General features: G+C 36.5%; 1 protein-coding gene across 7 annotated transcripts in view; it reads left to right on the top strand.

Moving 5' to 3' along the window:
- The window catches only part of LOC101167820 (CUB and sushi domain-containing protein 3), a 301,513-nt gene that overhangs the window by 89,386 nt on the left and 191,607 nt on the right, over positions 1–20,520 (top strand). For all 7 annotated transcript variants that reach the window (XM_078933064.1, XM_078933067.1, XM_078933068.1 and 4 more), the window contains 9 exons: positions 3,248–3,442; positions 3,720–3,858; positions 4,795–4,982; positions 8,356–8,544; positions 10,236–10,352; positions 14,143–14,358; positions 15,584–15,772; positions 16,321–16,490; positions 17,957–18,113. In XM_078933064.1, the coding sequence (XP_078789190.1) occupies positions 3,248–3,442; positions 3,720–3,858; positions 4,795–4,982; positions 8,356–8,544; positions 10,236–10,352; positions 14,143–14,358; positions 15,584–15,772; positions 16,321–16,490; positions 17,957–18,113 (1,560 nt within the window). The remainder of the gene's footprint in view (positions 1–3,247; positions 3,443–3,719; positions 3,859–4,794; positions 4,983–8,355; positions 8,545–10,235; positions 10,353–14,142; positions 14,359–15,583; positions 15,773–16,320; positions 16,491–17,956; positions 18,114–20,520) is intronic.

Genomic DNA, 20,520 nt, shown 5'->3' with positions numbered 1-20,520 from the left:
GCTTTTACCAGCCACCAGCCAGTTAGAGGTATACGGAGTAAACAGAAAATGGAAGAAGTGAGTCTAGTGTAGTGCTCCCATCTTACCAGCCTTCACATTAGACAAGGAGTTCCTCATTTCTCCAGCATTGGCCTGACAGGCATTCACCTGCTCAGGAGACAGTAAATCTGCTGAGACTCATCCTAAGCAGCTTCTCAATCAGGCGAAAGAGGTGAAAGGTTTTGAAAATACAAAAGAAAAAGAAAAAATAAAGAAACATACTGCACCACCATTTGAGGTCTGACTGAGTCAGCTGGAACATAAATAACAGTAGTATCAACCCCTGGCCGAGGTCAGTAAGACGACTGAAAGGAGTCAAGAACAAGTTTCACCCTTGGTCCAATTTGGGATTACGACTTACCTCTGGATATGTGATGTCAGAACAGCAGGACTACAGTCTTTAACACCAGAAAAGAGCTTGTAGTTCACAGGGCTATGCCAGCTCACAGGTAGACAATGGTGTATATGAATTACATCAATTTGATCAAAAATGACCATACCACCATTTTTCTATATCCTTTACTACATGTGCTGGCAAAAAAACTAAAGGAATTTTAAAAAGAGGTAGATGTACAAAACCTGCACACCGGGAATATCATGGCGTAAGTTTTCCTCTTCATCAGTTGTCAGTGGTTACATTATTGTTCTTTATTGGTAGTAAAAACTAAATGGAGACTGGTTTGAGGTGGATAAAAACATTTGCAGAAACACTGCATTTTTTAGAAAATTTAACATTTTAGATTTTTTTTTACAGAGTATCTTGCACACACTGTTTGAAATTCACAGTGTCAACCCCACCAAGAACAAGTACACTTCTAGACATAATTTAAAACTGTTTTGTGTGATGGGTTATTTCACTCATCTTTGCCTCTTATAGTGTTCTACCTTCTGTTAAGAAAAATCATACAGTTAACTTAACCTTAATTCATTAACAGTCGCTTTTGGTTCAGTTTGGCCAAGCTGAGATCAGGTCACTGGCTCTGCTAATGTCCAAAATTCCACTTGTTTACCCTTTAACATTGTTCACTATATACAAAATATTCTAGGTCATAGTACATTTGCCTTGCCAGGTGCTGTCCAGTCAGCTTTGGTGCATTTGACTCACTCTGATCCACCAGCACAATGAAAGCACCAGTTTTCCACCTGGTCCTGTCTTCTGACACAGGACACATTATCATAGTGACTCAACCTGACTGGATGCCATGATTTTCCAGGAAATCACACAGCTTAGACAAGTATTACAGATCCTGCTGTGTATTGCAGGTTTTGAGTCAGTCCCACTACTTTGTATTCATTTTTTTTTTTCTAGTGACAGGATGACAGTTTCTGTTACAAAAAAGTGTTAATTAAGTGAATAAAATTGAAAGCTTTTCCATTAGTAGTGGGTCCTGTCGTTTTGAGGAAAATAAACGATTTGCACCTCAGGCTAAAAACCCACTCATCAGTTCTCCCGAAATATTTCTTCCTGCTCGACTTGGATAATGACATGACTAGCTCTTTGTGGATACTCTTCACCTGACTAGGTGATGCAAAAAAACACCTTTTTTCCTTTTTTTTTTGAAAGCATCCTATGATCCTCCAACTCTGTTGTTCCCCATTAATATCCAGGGTTTTTTATTTTTCTAAGCTTACCAATGCATTATTCTTCTAGAATATGGCAGATATTTGTTTAGTAACATCTCGGAATTTACAGCAGCAGATAAATGAGCAACTTTAATATGAAAGCATTTTATAGTGAAGGTACTCCCTAAGCCAACATTTTGAATTTTCTACACATTTGGAAATCAAAAGAATGAGTTTACACACTGAAGCATATACCTCTATAGTTAAAACAGAAAAAAATGTGACATGAAAACTGTAAAACTCCTACAGTTTAACATCAACAAAAATGTTGTTCTAAGACCCTTCTATTTTCCTAACCCTTTAGGGGTCGTAGGGTTGCTGGAGCCTATCCGGTACACACATGCAAACTCCACACACAAAGGTGCCAGCCAGGATTTGAATCCGGTCCCTCGAGTGCTAATCATTAGGCCACTGTGTAGCCCTTGTTCTATACACCACTATTTTTATTTTTTCTTAATTTGGTTTCTGTATTAACAGGAATTAGTAGTTTGACTGAACCATGTTAGATCAATGAGTTTTTAGGTAATGCCAGCATTCTTCAACAAGGAAATGCACTCCTAAGATGAAATACATTTTTACACACTTTTATGCATAACCGAATGTTAAATATGCACACACTTACATGCTCATTTTTGCAAAGCTTTAAGTTGTAGCAATTTTTTTTTATTATTTCCTCTAAAAAAAGTCATTTGAAAACCAACAGAGGAGCATTTTATCTTTGGTGATATCCTGGTATTGAGTGATCTATAAATGGATTGGCTTAACATTGGTTGTTAGCTTTACCAATTTTTTCTCATTTGTACTTTAAACCTTAAATTAAAGTTATATCGACTGTTAGGAATAACAAATTGAGAATTATTTGGTTGTATTTTTTAATTAAAACAAGTCTATCAAAACAATTAAGAAAAAGACACTTGATATAATTAAAACAAAATGTATGTACAAAAACAAAAAAACAAAAACAAAGCAAAACTTTAACTTGATAATTTAAGTTTAACAATTAAATAAAAATATGATGCCATTTTAGAAATGTGATGTCAACAGTGCTTAATTAAATACTTTTCATTAAAAACTAAGACTTATAACCATATTTATTTCCTCCCAGTAACACTAGATGTTTTTTGGCCACTTATCTACAAGGTTTTGTGTATATATGTTGTCATGTAGACTGCCATATTGATTGTGGTTGAGTTTTTGCAGAACCGAAATTCCCATTTGATCCCCAACAATCCACTGTATTCCCAAAATAAGCATTAATATTATTTTTATCTCTTATTTTATACTTTAAACTGAAAAAGTGTTGATTTCAACTCTCAGTAAAGCACACACAAAAAATGGCCTTAATGGATAGTCTGATTTTATAAATGTATGTTCTCTGATATTTGCCTTTCCTCCAGGGAGCAGTTAGTTTGTTTTTTTTTTTTTTTTTTTTACAAAGAATATGGTTAATACGTTTTAAATATCAAATTTATGTAGTATTTCTCATTGATGTAAATGCCTATCTGTTTTTCTTTTATATTTATTTTTCTAGCTTAACAATAGTTTTTCTGTTTTAGCATATTTTTGACATTTATTTCTGTTATAGCTTTTGGGCACAATGAATGCCCTGACCCTGGCATACCTTTGAATGGCAGACGCTTTGGAGACAGTTTTCAGCTGGGAAGCTCCATTTCTGTGGTTTGTGAGGAAGGCTTCATTAAGACACAGGGAGCTGATACCATCACATGTCACCTGGAGGACGGAAAAGCTATGTGGAGCGGACTTATTCCCAAATGTGAAGGTAAAACCAAAATGATGCATCTAATCGTTTTTGAACAGTTTACTGTTTTGTTTTGAAGAAAAATAATTCTAAGAATATACAGCACAAACAAAGCTAAGCCAAGCCAGAGAAAAAATATTTTCAGCTTTATGTGTAATCTCTTTTGTGACTCATATTTTCGATAGCTTCTTCCATGGGGGTCGAAAGAAGTTCTGTGCCTTTTTTGTGTTCCCTCTCCTCTTTAGTCCTCTCAACATTTTCCATCACTCATCAAACTGATGCTTTTCTGCTCCTCCAGCTCCTTGTGGTGGACACTATTCAGGGCCATCTGGTGTCATCCTCTCTCCGGGGTGGCCAGGCTACTACAAAGACTCCCTGAGCTGTGAGTGGGTCATCGAGGCTGAACCGGGACGATCTATCAAGATTAGCTTTGACAGGTCCGTATGACACATCTGAAACGACTCAACCAAGAAAAGCAAAGACACAAACTTAAATTGCATGTGTGAGTTGTAGTTCATATAAAAAAAACAAGAAAAAAAACTCTTCAAAAAATGGCAAATAGTCTTTTTATGTTGGTGATCCACTGCCCAGAAAGTCTATAGATTCAATTAAATATTAATTTAGAATCGTAAGATCATTATCAGAGGATTTTAAAAAACATAATAGCACCAATGCTTTGTGGTCAACTCTTACCACTCATTGCAGTTCAAGACAGTTGTTGAATTTTAGATGAAAACACATGTTATACATCATGTAAGACTTTTCAGATGCATTAACTTGTATGAACTGTAAAGACGCAGCCATCTGAGAATTTCCTTCTGAAGCCCTTGGAGATAGAAATGAAAATCCTAAGAAATAAAAACACAGCTGAACTGTGGTTGGTTTAAAGTGTGAAAGCCACACTTAGCACTGTCTAGTTTTTATCTTATTCACTGAGAACTTGAGAACTGCTACTTAGTCAATACCTTGTTAAAGCTTTCTGCTGTTTTAAAAGCGCTTTACAAATAAAGTTGACTTGACTTGACTTAAAATACAACGCTATTAAAGAAAAATCCTCAAAGCACACTAGTAATACTGTACATGCTTTATATTTTTAGCTAAAGAACATTGAAACACAGATTTCCCTTGTAAATGGTTGTACTTTGCTTTTTATGATTTATCAATTGAGTTCAATTAAAGTTAACCAGAAAACTTTACCCCGCACAAAAAAGCTGTATATCTGTAAAACTCCTACAGTTGAACATCAAGTTGGTTGCTGCCAAAGCTTAACAGTAAGTTAAATAACACATTGTTGTTGTTTTCTTTGTGAACCCAAAATTAGAGATGTGAATACAATTTTTTTTCCCTTTCTGTTTTTCCTATTATCTCTAAAGGTTTCAAACTGAACTCAGCTATGACTTCCTGGAGGTGCATGATGGTCCCAACCTGCTGTCTCCTTTGATTGGCTCCTTTAATGGAACTCAGGTCCCCCAGTTCCTTTTCAGCAGCAGTAACTTCCTGTACCTGCTATTTACCACTGACAACAGTCGATCAAATAGTGGCTTCAAGATCTTCTATGAAGGTAAATGTGTCCTGCATCTAACTCCATGAACATTATGTTCAACTACTGCAAATGCAATTACCTTTTCTTAAAAAAAAAAACCAAAAGTACGTAAATTGTAATTTTTAGCTCAGAATTTTACAGTCAGCTAACAGGATTTAAGAGGATTTCAAATAATAATGCCTTTGAAAAACATGTCAAGTTGTCAGAAAGTCACTAAATATAATGACTTATTACTTGAAATAATTCACTGAAACTGAAGCGATCCAAGTGTCTTCCAGTCTGCTGACCACTGTCAGTGTGAAAATTGCTGTAATGTGTCTTAGTTCTGACACAAATAAATTACATGGAAATTATACAATTTATTCTTTATTCAATTTACAAAAATCTAACACTGCCACTGCTAATTTTACAAGCATCTAAAGGTAATTCTTCATAATAAACAAATGCTTATTATTCACGACAGATTAGGAAACAACTTTTATATTAAATACAACTTAGTTGAAGTTAAGGCTTGTCGGAAAAAAACTTAAGACCATGTGTCCTGTAAATTTATTCACTTGAGTTAGTTGCATGCCTTATGCCAGTTGGAATGAATTTGCCCTGTCTTCATTTTTTGTCTCTGAATCATTTTAAAATGTATTTACATTTAGACATAAAATTACAAGACATTTAAACGTATTTATTTATTTTTAAATGTAGCATAAAAATCAAAAACAAATCGAATGTACTGCCATTCCTACCAAAGGCACAAATTCTGCAAATTGTGGGGATACTTTGTTTTTTCTGCATAAGTGAAACTGTTGTACTGTTCCACTGTCTGTGTTTTCTTTCTAAAAGATGTTTTAGTGTGCCAAAGAAATTAAATTAATCAGGCCTTTCTTTTGAGAAAAGAAGAAGATCCTTCTGTTACTCTGAGCTGTTTAAATTAGCTCGATAGCAGTCAAAACTAATTTTTCTGTTAGCCTCAGGCTGTCTTGGGTGAAAAACCCAACACTTGTGATGTAATTGGTGCTCCTAAACAAAAGTTTTAACCAAATAATTGTCATGAGTTTGTTTGTGTGTGCTTTCTTTTTGTAACAGTTTTTTTCCCTGATGAAAATTATATTAGATCTGGGATTTGACATCAAAACATAACTTTACAAGTCGATATCTTTTCATGCACTCTGCTGGCTCTTGTTAGGTGCAGCAGTAGCCTGAAGTGTAAATATTCAAGCTTGCTTAACAAGGCACACTTCAAGTGCATAGACTGCCGAAGAAAATCTGCATAATTAAAGAACATCCACTCTCAAAGGTGTAAAATTTCAGGAGAGCTTGCAGTGTAAGGTTTTATTTAGTCCGCACTCTCGTGCAAAAGAGAAGAAGAGCAGCCTTTGAAAAATACAGTTGAAAATACTCAACTAAATTGAGATCTGTTTGCACAATTGTTTGCACTTGCAGCATTACCCTTGCCACTATGATTTGATTCATAAGACTGAGTTTGTTATTATGTCTGCATTACTGACTGAAAGCAAGCCACAAGTCTCCTCGTCTTAATATGTTTAGCTCTCTGGTGCATTTCTCTTTTGTTGATGAGGCTATCGGAAAGCAATAAAAGTAAAATCCTGTTAGCTTCTAACATTGCTATCTAGGACATATCTAATTACTGACAGACTTAAGGAAAACTTTGACTACTTCATTTTGTAAAATTGGATGTGGAAAATGAGCAAAAGGGACGTACAATTTTTGTACATTTTTCTGTTTTATTTTTATTCTGTTTAACAAAAAAAAGAAAATACATCCAGTAAATTAGTGTCCAACACATTCAATGTGCAACACATAATAGCATATTTTTACAGGGCTCCATTGGTTTTCAGAATAAATGAAGGTCATTATTTTCTACCAAATTCCTGCAGCCTGAGGCCAGGGCCAGCTGTGATCAATAATAGCTCTACAGTTTGAACACATTAGGGAATAATTCATAATTTCCTTTCTGAAACTATTAATTATTACTCAAATACATTTTTTAGAGAAGAAAAACCTCCTGGTTTCACATAATAAAATATGTCATGTTCAGCTGTTAATTGTTTATTATTCATCTTTTCAAAATCAATGTTTATTTTTTTTTATTCGAAATTACAGAATGAATGTACAAACATATTTTACCAAAACACTATACTGTATGGGACATTTTCACTCCATGACAGGGATTGCTACAATTTAAATTACAATGTATGCAACTGTGCAAACTTCCCCTTTACAGAAGAAATAAAGGTTTAGAAAAGCTTGCTTAGAATTGTCAAATATGCTCACACAACTGTTTTCCTGGCTTGTCTAAATTCTACACATTTTGCATATATAAATCGAATGGTAAAACAAAAGGCCATTTTATGTACTTTTGTGTAGTTTTAAGCATCTATCTGTTTAACTGTTGAATATTTGAGGCATAAAGAACACCGTTTGCTTCAAGACTTTTATCATTAAAATGCTATAAAATATCAGTGAAAATTCTAGTCAATAAATTAAAAAAGTGAGAAAAAAATTAAATCTAAAAGAAATTGTAATATACAACTATAAAGTAAGCATTTTAAACATAGATTTTTTTTTCATAAAACATAGATATTTAGCAGTTTACACCCAAACAAGCCCTCAGCAATCTGACCTCGAGCTATCTAAAATGTTTATCTTTTTTCACAATGTCATACCATCAGTTGATGCCAAAATATCTTGAATTTGTCTTGCCTGCCTAATTTACAAAGGCATTTTATGAGAGATAGTTGATGATGATCACAACACCCAAACCTTTTAAAAATACATGTACACTAAATGTTTATATTAACTCTAGAAATTAATGTTCACATTGGTGATAAAGTGTATCTTTCCTGATTTAGTTGAATCTTTTCTTTTTACAATGAGTTAATTGGTAAAAATTGGGAATTTACTGTTGCCATGGTTCCTTGACCTCTCAGCTATTGCTGGAATTTCCCTGACATAGCCTAAAGCTGGAAGGTAGTATTATAGGTTTTATTTCTGTGCTTTGAAAATCAAGCAGTATGGTTCTGACAAAATTATCTCGGTTGCACCATCAGTGTGCGCCTCATTGCCCAGGGCATTTCTGAAAAAACACTGCATTTTCAAATGCATTTTGTTTGAATTATCAACAAAACAAGCCTGAGAAAAATGTAAGACAATTAAAAAAAAAATAGATTTTGGAGTCCCAGTGTTTCATTACTGTGGATCAAATCCAAAAAACATCCTGATCAACCTGTTATGTAAATCAACTCAAAGCATGGCATGATGGGAAATATGGGAGTTAATTAATATTAATTTGGAAGAAAAATTGTTGTATGACATGATATAAAAGTTTAAATATTTACTTGACAATAAGTTGACTATGTTTATTTGACACTTCTAGGTGTCACATTGGACACATACTCCTGTATGGATCCAGGTATCCCAGTAAATGGTGCTCGACTGAGCCATGACCTGTCTATCGGCTCCACCGTGTCCTTCCAGTGTAACCCTGGATATAGGCTGAGCCACGAAGAGCCACTTGTTTGTGAGAAGAACCACTTCTGGAGCCACCCGCTACCCACTTGTGACGGTATGTTCACATATAATATTTCCAACGGAGGCCTTTCTTTCAACAGTGTAATTGTTCCTCTTAACAGCTGGGCTGGTTATGATGTCCCAGTGATTCAGAAGCATTCAGGGCTTGTTGGCATTGGAGAGTCACGAAATTGTGGGATGCTGTCCTTGCAACCCACAGCTGGTAAACCCCACAAACAAACATGCTTCACATCCACCAATTGAAGCAGCTTGCGTAAACACCCGACTCTGTGTTATTAATCATGGACAATGTGGACACAGTCATTTCAGAGCATCAAACATTAATTTCTTTGACTGTCTCTCCTTTTCTGAGCTGTTTGTACAATTTTCCGTTTTGTTTAGTAACACAGCATCGGACCGTTGATACTCTTCTGTCAAGAGTTGCTCAACTGAGGCGAAACAGCAAATAAAATACACGTATGAGCTGGCATAAAGAATGACACCATCCATATGATTCAGGACCAAGCTATACAACTTCATCAACGTCTCTGCTTTGAAAATTCATTTTGTATCTCAGAGGCTTTTCATGCCTAGGTGTGTGCCAGACTGCAGCCAAATGCCTTGGCTCTCTGCCTGTGGAGCCTCTGAAGTAATCGTTTGCCAAGCATGCTCATCAACTTTTAATGACTTTATGTAATTTTCTGTCATTAATAAAATATATAAATATATATTTTTTTGGTGGTGAGTAAGAATTCAAGCTTTGTTTAGTTGCTGGAAGGCCCAAGGGTGAAGAGAGAGGATAAAAGGGGTATGGGTAGCTGAAGAGCCTGAGGCCTCGCATCCACCAAGACATCAGCTAACTTTTATTGCAGTAAAAATATGTGCTTGCACACATCTATTGATATTTGTTAGCTTTTTATTGTGCCATGAAAGTACTGAATGCTAATCGTCATAGAAGCAAGAAGGAAACAATACAAACCCTGTCAGGTTTCATGAATAGTGTATTAACAAAAGCTGCCCTTTATGTGTTATGACCTTTTTGTAGAAAGCCAGTTACAGCAGGAGAAAACGCTTACAAGTTTGAACTGTATCAAATTACACCACTTAACCTTCAGGCAGATATGGTATTCACCTTGCAGCTACCGTCAGCAGCCAATGAGGGGATGGATTCATCTCATTAAATTATTTTGATGAGCGCTTTCATGTAGTTTGTTGAGCAAATATGGACCACTCATGAGGTTTCTTTTAAGGGGGTGGCAGTAGTACTTTTTGAAATTGTTTCCTAACTCTTCCTGTTTGACTGCCTCACATGAGGAAAGAACTTTTGAGTTTTGAGCTCACTATATTTGTTTTTAACTGAAAAGTACTTTAAAGAACCCTAAACAGTAGAATTTTGTATGCTGAAAGGGAAATAAGCCTAAAATATTCTTGTTTTTCTGACTTTGCCTTTTAGTCAAAGATACCAAAACAGTAGAAAATCTGGATGGATGGTTGAATGAATAAATAATCTTGTGTCATGTTAGGCTCTACTGCTAGACTGGAAAGGGAATAAAAACACTGTGTTGGCAGAATTACAGGTGCTTATAAAAATAGCAGAACAGGATGTGACATGACTCAAATGCATTATTAAACAAAATTGCTCCTTTGTCTACAAATGAAGGATTTACTGGTTCATTTGCAGGTTTTTATTCATTTATGAGTTGTCATTACACAGTTATCACTTATTATCTTGTTTCCTATATGCAGCATCATGTGGTGGGGATATCAGAGGCCCCTCGGGGATCATTCTCTCACCCGGCTACCCAGAGCTGTATCCTAACTCTCTCAATTGTACATGGACGGTTGAAGTCAACCATGGAAAAGGTAAGAATACCATCTTCAATCTATAATTTCACCTGTAGTGTGAATCATATTAAACCTAACTGCCTAAAAAGCAATTTAGAAAACAGCATGAATGTGTAACCTCTGTATTGTAGTGGGGTATCATACTGTCTAAAATTCACATTTATTGCTTTGACTTTTTTAATCAATTATCTGAATTTGCATGAATAGAAAACTAACCACAAAACACCTGTGTTTAATGTTTTAAGGGTGCACTTTTGTGTTGTCATTTCCTTTAATGGACAGTTCAGCTTCATCGCCACTCTTACTGTAATACTAAAATGATGATCCCAATTGTCATTTTCCTTGAGTACATCTGGGCAGCCGTGGTGGTAAAGCAGTCAATCTCTGATTGAAAGATCGCAGGTTCAATTCCTGCCTTGCGTGTCTATGTGTTGAAGTGTCCTTTGGTAAAACACTGAACCCCACAGTACTCCTGCTGGTTATAGGTTGGTGCCAGTGTTTGGCAGTGAAGCCATAATCAGTGTGTGAATATGTGTGAATGGATTAATGGGACAGTGACTATAAAGTGCTTTGGCCCTTCAGAGAAAAACATTAAATGATTATTTACCATTCACCGTATCTGTGAGGTCTCTTGTTCATCCAGGATGGTTCCATCGCAAAAAAAGTGTTAAAAAAAGGTCATGTGGACTTGAGGACAGGATGGTAATGGTGAACCAACCAGCATTCGCAGAGTTGGATGAAAAACAGAGCAAAGCCACTGTGGTGGGTGTGTCAATGCCAAGTGATGGCAGCATTAAGAGGAAGGGACACGATAAACTGGAGAAAGACCAGGGACTCAGGGAAGAACTGGAGAAAGCTTGCAAGGTGAAGGTGACAATGGTGTCTGTGAGGACTGGAGCTCTCTGGTCTGTAACCCTCAAACTGGAGGAGATCCCTGGATAGTCTTCAGACATTTAAGTCCAGAAAAGTCCAGGGCCAGGAACAATGCCACCCCAGGGTGGTGCAATCTTTCATCAAATGAAATCAAACTTTATTTATAAAGAACTTTTCATATAAAAATATAACACAAAGTGCTTTACATTAAAACACAACAAAATATAAAAACAAGCACGACGATTAAAATAAATAAGCACAATAAATAAATAAATAAATGAATAACAATAAATAAATAAATAGGGCCCCCCTCCCCGTACCTAGCCCCCCACTCCTTTCACACCTCCCACCCCCTAACTGATGGGGAAAGACAATGAGAAACAGGCTGAGCACGAAAACAAGATGTTGGAAACGCTGATAATTGGAACTCTCCCCCCCCCCCCCGTGAACAGCCGCATAACCAGCCAAATGCAGCATCACAGGCGGGGACCGCTCCACCACAGCTAAGAGGTGATGCAGGTCCCCATCCAGAGCCGCAGTGGCTGAACAGCAGCTGACCCAGAGGGAGAGGTCCAAACTGAGGAAGCACCGGAAATAAAAATGAAAATAAAAATGAGAATCAAAAAGTAAACATATTGATAAAAACAACAAAACGTTGAAATAAGGTAAGTTAAAATAACGCGTTAAAAATCTAGTTCAAGTTCATAAAACAAGATAAAATGGATAAATAAATAAATAAAAATGGTTTGGTTTGTTCAGTCACAGCTTTGGTTTGTCTGAAGATTAATAACCCCTCTTGTTAAAGTAAAATATGTCCAACACAAGAGGCCCTCAGCTCTCATCTACCTGCCTAGCTGTTGGACAGGACAAGTAAAAAAAAAATATAAATAAATAAATAAATAAATAAATAAATAAATAAATAAAAATAAATACATATAATAAAAAACCGAATAAATAAACAAAAGTAGTAAAAAATTAGCTAAAAGCCAGGTTAAAAAGATGGGTCTTTAACCTTTTCTTAAAAGCATCAATGCTCTCTGTGGCCCTCAGGTCCTCCGGTAGACTGTTCCATAAACGGGGACCATAGTGCTGAAACGCAGCATCTCCATAGGTTTTGTTTTTTACAGTTGGAATGGTTAACAGACCAGTGCCAGAGGATTTCAGGGTCCGCGAGGGTTCATACCTTACTAAAAGATCTGATGAATAGGAAGGCGCAAGACCGGTAAGACATTTAAAAACAGTTAAAAGTATCTTAAAATCAATCCTGAAGCATATGGGGAGCCAATGCAGGGATTTTAAAATTGGGGTTATGTGAGCCCGCCTCCTAATCTTGGTGAGAACTTGTGCAGAATTTTGGAGAAGCTGTACCAGTCCCAATTACGTTGGGATTTTGAGGGGTTATGTCATATAAAACTGAAGGCAAGTCATTGATGCAATACCATGAATGGGAAGGCAGTTGTGTGAGTGAGGAAGGTGTAGGTGGATGAGTCACTGTGACCCCTAAAATGGAGCATATGAAAAGTAAATAATAAGAAGATATGTACTGTATATAGATTTCCATCACACTCTGTGAGTATTCCAATTCCCCTCAAGTTCATGTCCTGGGAGCTTGAAGGTCTTGCACAGTATTTTAGCTACTCCCATGACTGCACTCTTCTGGGAAAAGATTTTGAATGTTTTTCCTGGAATCTCCTGAAGCCATTTTCCCAGTTTGGGGGTCACAGCTCTGGCTGTTCTATTTACCATGAGGACCATTGTTGCCTTTCCTTCATTATTTTTTCCAGCTCTTCTTCTTCTTCTCTCAGCCCTTGGTATTTCTCTATCTTTTCATGTTTACTCTCCCTGATTTTACTGTCACATGGAACGGCTGCATCACTGTAGTCTTCTTCTCCTTGTCATCCAGCTTGGTTATTACCATACCGTTTGTATCTGGAAGTCCCACAGGATCGTAGCTTGGTAATTCTCAACTACTTTCTGTGGGGTTTCCTTTCTTGACCTTGGGACTGCTTCAAATTAAATGTACTCTCATTTTTCCTTCTTATTTCCATGTGAATATTAAAGTAATCGAATCTCCTGAAAGTATTACTCTCTACTTTTCACCTTCAAAAATAATTGCAGTCATAGATCCTAATTGCAGTCAGGATATAATGTCTGATCACAAAACCTCAGTCTGGTTATAAATTACTGCTGCTTTTGTTCCTGTAATTTACTGCCAATCTGTATGTTTATTCCGCAAGCTTTTGATTTTATTTATGGTTTTGTTTGTACCACCTCCATGTCTGGCAGCTCTTTCCATCATTGCAGTCTTTTCAGAATTCCACAACTCTTATTTTCTATGTAAAGACAGACGTCAAATCAGGACATTGATTACTGTCGGTTGTTACCTTTGTACAGTAAACAGCCACAAAGTCTCTAATGTTAGTTTATTTTGTATGTACTGCATTATAGAAGTGGGAGGACTTTTAACCAAGACTAATTCTGATTAATTGATAATTCATCACTATACGTCGTAACATGATTTCTATTTGAAAGACAACATGATCAATCATTTAATTTTCTGGTCATTTATGATTTTTTTTTTTTTTGAAAAAGCAAGCCAAACACTGGATGACATTACAGAATCCTGTTAGGACAGCCACAACAGATGGAAACGGCAGAACTGGATGGGTTGAAAAACAGCCAGTTGGCTGTCATAGAAGGAAGCAGGATAATGTTACTGGGCAACAATATGACAGCAAAAAAAAATATTTTAAACTTTTCTGGATCAACATATTCATATTTTTTTTTTAGTTAACTGTTTTTTGCAATTATCGATATATTTGTTTGCATATTTGCAATGTATGTACAATAAAAATATCTCTCAGGAAAACAGACTTGTGCTTGTGTGCAAGCAAAAAAAAGACTGTTCATCTTGCATTCATCTTTTTCCCTTCAGGTGTCCAGTTCACTTTTCACTCCTTCCACCTGGAGGATCACCATGACTACCTTCTGATAACAGAAAATGGCAGCTTCGCTCAGCCTCTGGCTCGGCTCACTGGCTCAGAGAGGCCTGCACCAGTTAACGCTGGCCTGTATGGGAACTTCAAGGCCCAGCTACGCTTCATTTCGGATTTCTCCATATCTCTTCAGGGATTCAACATCTCCTTCTCGGGTATGAAGGAATACAGGCTCTATCTGTGGGTGAAATGGAGGGGGGAGGAGGGCGCATGTGTTGGCTGCAGGCTCTTCACAAAAAGAGAGAGGACAAGGCTGTGGAGGAGGAGGCAGATGCCAGGATTTTAAAAGAAAACTGTTCACAACATGCTAGATGGTGCTGTTGAAAAGACGCGGAACGCTAAAGTGGAAGGCGGTGACGGGCAGACGGAAAGAGAAAGAGACTGCTGAAGCGTGCTTAAAGTAACAAGTGAGGGGTGATTTATCGGTCAGTGGGCTGAAGGTAGACCATGCCTCCGGTCTTTGCCAGTCAGAAGAGAATAATTAAAACACAAAGAGGTCAGGCAGGTAGGTAGACAGTGTCTAACCATGATGTGAATGCTCATCAAAGCATAAGGGCCAGTGTCCTGAGGACTGAGGAGACTGCTGTATTGCGAAATAATGGGCCCCCAGTCGGTGAACAGAAAAAAAACTATGTGTAAGACTTCTGAATGGATATGAAGAGGTGAGACAGAAGGCAATGCAGAGTTACGGTTGGAGAGGAGCATGAGTAAATGGGATATGACATAGAATAGAGATGGTCTGCTTTATGAGCATTCTTTCTAAATATTTGCCAGTCGTTTGCTTAAGTGAAACATTACTTATGCATGCATGAATATTCATAAAGCAGATTTTGACTGTGAGTGTGTGTTTGTCCTTGCATGCTTTATAATTAGCATTTGTAGATTCCGTGATTAGAATTCATTTTTAACCTTTAGCAGCCTTTAATGAAAGTCTGCTGACACTCTTGGGTCACATTATGCTGCTAAGCACTGCTGAAATGTTTTGCTGGACCCAAATCAATGGATCTACAGGTTATAGACTGTAAAAGAATTGCTCAACTAAAATTGTGTTCTTTTTATGTAATTTTAGTTGCATCTTCTTAAAGTTTGAGACCATTAACAGGCCATGAGAGAAAGGATTTGCACAAGATGACCTATTTTTTCAAGAGCCATAGCTAATCCAGACTTCTCAAGCTTTAGTCATGTATCCCAACCTGATCGAGTACGCTTGAGCAAGACTGGTAATCAGCACAAGCACCAATGTTGCTTTTAAAAGCTGAATGTCTACTCTTCCTTGAAAGGAGTGAGAAGATAAAGTGGATTTTCTCTTTTTTTTCAGGATCAAAGTCCACTAACAATTCTTTTATGTAAATAGGTTTACACCTTTTAATTTTTTTGTAGAGTACAATCTGGAGCCCTGTCAGGATCCTGGAACGCCTCGGTTCGGCTGGCATACTGGATCCAGGTTTGGCATTGGGGACTCACTGTCTTTCCACTGCAACGCGGGCTATCGTCTGCAGGGGGTGAGGGAGATTGTGTGTTTGGGAGGTGGGCGCCGCATGTGGAGCGCCCCTCTGCCAAGGTGTGTGGGTACGTATTCCCTGCTTTTACTTCCTTTTTACTAAGCCTAATTTTTAAGGAAGGTAATACTGCTGAAGGTATTGGTATAGCTAGAAATTTTCAAGTATAAAAAAGTCTGTAGAACTAATTTCCTTTATTAGACTTTTCACTTAAACATCTTTAATCATGAATAGTCCTATTTAGTTTAGAACGAAAGCATTATTGGGGTATTATTTATATTTAATACACACTGTCGGTCGCTTTGCACCTGTCAGTGCAGATCTCTCTGTAAAGTGTGCCTCTTCTGGTTTCTAAAGTACAAGATAGCTAGTAATTGTTTTTAAAATTAATATTTAAAAACCTACTTATTGTTTCATAATGCCAGTTGGTAATGACTACTATGACATTAAAGTAATAAAAAACAGAGTTCACTTTTTTTTTTCTTTTCAAGGGGATATTTGAACGATACTGTTATCTCTTAAAGCAGTTTAGCAGTTATGCAATTTCTGTTTTATTACACACTTGCAAATAGTTGTATGAATGATTGTGTGTGATTGGGTTTGATTGTTTCCCTGCAGCGGAATGTGGATCCACAGTTTCCAACAACGTGGGAGCTCTGTTGTCACCAAACTATCCGAAGAACTACGACAACAGCCATGAATGCGTGTACAGCATCCAGGTCCAAACAGGCAAAGGCATTAATGTCACAGCGAGCAGCTTTCTGCTTGCACAAGGTGACATTTTAAAGGTAAGTAATTCAGTTAATCTATGTTTATGAATAAAATGAATGGGTACAAATTAATAATCTGTAATGTTTTTTGTTGTTTGCATTTTTTCAAGTTTTTAACCAAGATATTTTTACTTATTTAAAACTAAAACAGACAACTGTTTTTAAAGATAGCTACACACTCATATGCAAATTAAAGCAAAGGTCAATTAGGAACTGCAGAACCACACATATAGAAAGGAAAGAGTTTGTTTCTTTCCCCAAGAGCATTTCAGCAGTTCTGGTAAGCACCCCAGATGGGATTTAAATGAACATGTACTTCTCACTTCACAGTTGAAATGCTCTCTTTTGGGATGCAGATGTCTTGTCTAATACACCAATTAACTGCATTATAGTCTGTTATTGGGATTTCTAGTAATCTCCTGTATTTAGTAATTATGTGAGAAGCTGCAACGCTGAAAGACACATTCAGAAAGCTAAATTTCCCTGAAGAGAATCAAAAAGATGCCTTGCTAGTTTTTCCATGAAAAAGGTCCCAAAGCATTTTTAATTAATTTCTTATTATTTTACACAAGCAATGAGGAAAAAAATAGATGCTGCTAGTTTATGGAGGGTTTAAAAGATTGTTTTAAATCAACAACTTATTTTAATTTATTATTAAGTCAAAAATAGTTTCTGGATATGTAATGTGTTTGGGCAGCTGAGGGCAAAATTACATACAATTTGCATTTGTTTTTTCACTATAGTTCACAAGCTCAAGTAGTTTAATTTTAATGTGTTTTCTTTTTAATTGAAGTTTTATTTGCATTTTTTTTGCATTGTCCAAAATATCATGTTTTTATTATACTTCTGAAGGGTATGTTGTCTTTTAAAATCATTTTTAATTCAGAGTTCAGGTAATACATTTATAAACCGTATTTTCTCCACCGTAGGGCGCCCAGGATTATAAGGTGCACTGTCAATGAGTGGTCTATTTTCAAATTTATGTCATAATTTAGGCACATTCAGAGAGACAAAAGAGTCAGAGATAAGTCCATCAGTCAGTAAAACTTTATGAACTGCCTTTCTTTCACAGTATTTCAAGAACTTGTTTGTCCTTTGCAAAAAGTAGTACACTTTAAGTTTATTTTAAGTATACTACATATAGATAGTATATAAAAAGTAAACTTCAAGTATACTGACTCACCTTTAGCGTAAAAAAGGTTGCCAATACTTGCAGTACACTTGAATAGACCACTTTTTTGCTAATGAATAACACACCACATGATAGCCACGTTAAAAGTGTTAGCGTATTCCTAAAACCTTTAAATCCCAACGTTGTTTGCAGCACAACCAGAATTCATCCATAAACAAGGCGCTGCAGATTAGAAGGCTTTAAAGTGCCCCTTACATTGTGTAGAATTTTCTGTTGTTGAATCTATTTCAAAGATAGCTTTCTCATTGTGAAAACTGCACAACTGTCTCACAATTCCTCTGTCTCTGATTAGCTGTATGATGGGAAGGATGGTACGGCTCCACTGCTCGGCACCTACACAGGCTCACAGATGCAGGGCCTTTTCCTCACCAGCACCTCTAACTATATGTGGCTGGAATTTTACTCAGACCAGGAGTCGACAGCAGCAGGGTTCCGCCTCATATATCACAGTAAGTCGCAATTCATTTCCTGTGGGGGAGGAGGGTCCTAAAGCTTATCCAAATGAATGATTTTGGCCTCATTTTCGGAGCCCCTCATTTCAAGTGGAAGAATCTAAAAGAGGGTCCTAATTGACCCTCACCCTACCATACTGTGTCTTTCACTGTCAGGGTGTCTATTAAACACAGCATGGCTCTCTCTGCCATTCTCTGACAGGAAAATGTGTGGTTTTCCATCCGATCTTTCTCTTCCTCTGTCTCTCCATGTGAATCTCACTATTTTCTTGCACTTTTCCCTCCTGCGATTAGAGTATTTTCTAGAAATCCATGTCTGCCTGAATTTACTTAATCAATGAATGGATTTTTGTTGGGATTGCTTGTTTCTAGATCCAATGTTTACCCTGTTTATGTTTTCTTCATCCACATGTGCATGTTTATATTGAAACTAATGGTTATATTGTTTGTGAACAGGCCTTAAATAGATTCATAGTATTAAGTTTCTCCTATAATTGACTTGCTGATTGGGTCCTGCTGCCAACCATTTCAAATGCATTACTGTGACAGGAGAATCCCTTGGGGAGAGAACAGATTTTTGTCCAATTAAATGTTTTTGTTTGTCACCTACAATTGAGATTTTTGACATATTCTTTCTTAATGCTTGTTTTTTTGTTTTTTTGACATAAATAAGCACAGATGTTAGAGAGAGGCGCCATCAATTTTGAAACTTTTAAACTTTTCAGACTGGTGTAACAAATACGTTCAACCTTATTTAACCCTTGTGCCTCGGTCTTTTATTCGAGAGAAAATTAAACTCAACAAAATGGAGAAATAACAAGTTAAAAGATTAACAATGGTTTAAAAATGTTGCAAATTAAGCAATTTAGGTTATACAGAGAATTAGTTTACCGTCAGCGCGCTGGACCAAACTTATCTTTCTCTTAATGAACAGACACAGAGTAGCCCAGAGTGATTAAAATTTCTCCTTTTTGTTTCCTCAAGTAACAAACTACGTCCCTTAGGATGTCCCCCTGTGTGGATCAGTTGTCCATGTGTTTGAACCCTGCTGCAAATGCAGGGTCTGATTCTAACTGGTTTTTCTGAAGTGTCATGTGACCTGCAGTGGTATGTCTGCTGCTGGATGTTGGTCATAATGTGAGTTTTTGCTCACAAAATGTTACAAAATGTATAAAAATATACATTATTTCAGTCTATTCTACAATAGTATCATATTTGAAACATTCATTTCTGTGACCCTTATCTCATTAGCATGGTGCAAACTTTCTTTATAGATCCATTGTATATAACTTGGTCTATGCTTTCTGCCTTGTAGTGCATCATCATTCCACTAGGGGCAGTAGAAGGGCTTTTCCTGCTCATTTCAAAATGTTAGCTTCCATGAAATCTCAAAAACACACTTTGGTCATTTTTAAACTTTATGGAGACAATAACTCATCTATTATTATTTGTTTAAGAACAACATTCTGTATTGCAAAATGCAAAAATAGTTGATAATTCTTTATAATACAGCTACACCATGTTAAAAATGTGTGAATCAAAATTGAAGCAGCGGATAATAAAGTGCTTTTTTCCCCCTAAACACTCATGTTAATATTTTTACTTTTTAATCTAACATTGTTGTAAGAAAAAAAATTAACAAATATACCATCTTTTTCTCATTAAAAGATGATATTACAGTTTTTTATGGACTTCACCAAAGGGTGATAACCAAAAAGAAAGAATTTTCTTGCATTTCTTTGATGTAGTGGGCATTGCAGGGTTATTTTTTTCCAAAGCACCCTACAGTGTGTGTCTGTGAATGTGTGTGCTTAAACAAATGCAGATTTTGTTTTTCTTGGTAAAAAGACAAACTGCAGAACATATCAGTGATTACGCCAGGGCTTAGTGTTATAGGCGGGGGATCAAACCTTCAGACTAGATGAAGAACGTTCTTCCATTCAAACCACAACTCACAGTTTGAGAGCTTACGCCTTTGAGTAATAATTGCACTAAATATGCTAAGTGCAACAGCTCATTTGATTATTATTTGAAACATCAAACAATCTTTGGTTTTGTCGTAGAGAAAGTTCATTACAGAATATTTTGTGGCTGCATAACACATACGTAAAATTAAAACTTACAAATATTCCTCCAAATTTGTGATAAATTGTTGTCAAGTTGAAAAGTATCACATAAACCATTGCGTCCATCTTAAAGGACAGCACTCACCTTGTGTTCTCATCTAAAGTAAATTCAACCTGGGAGATTGACTGATGTACGAACAACGAGGCTAAAAGGAGAAAGGAGAGCACGGTTAGTTTAAATCACGACTGAACAAGAAGTCTGGTCATGTTTTCATGACTTTTCTACCCAAAGGGCTGAGGTAATTTTCTAAATGTGAGCATTAACTGCTGGGAATTTA

Source organism: Oryzias latipes, chromosome 16, assembly GCF_053564925.1.
Source record: "Oryzias latipes strain Hd-rR chromosome 16, Olatipes_Hd-rR_3.1".
Classification (NCBI taxonomy): Eukaryota; Metazoa; Chordata; class Actinopteri; order Beloniformes; family Adrianichthyidae; genus Oryzias; species Oryzias latipes.
This window is presented reverse-complemented; position numbering and strand designations above follow the sequence as displayed.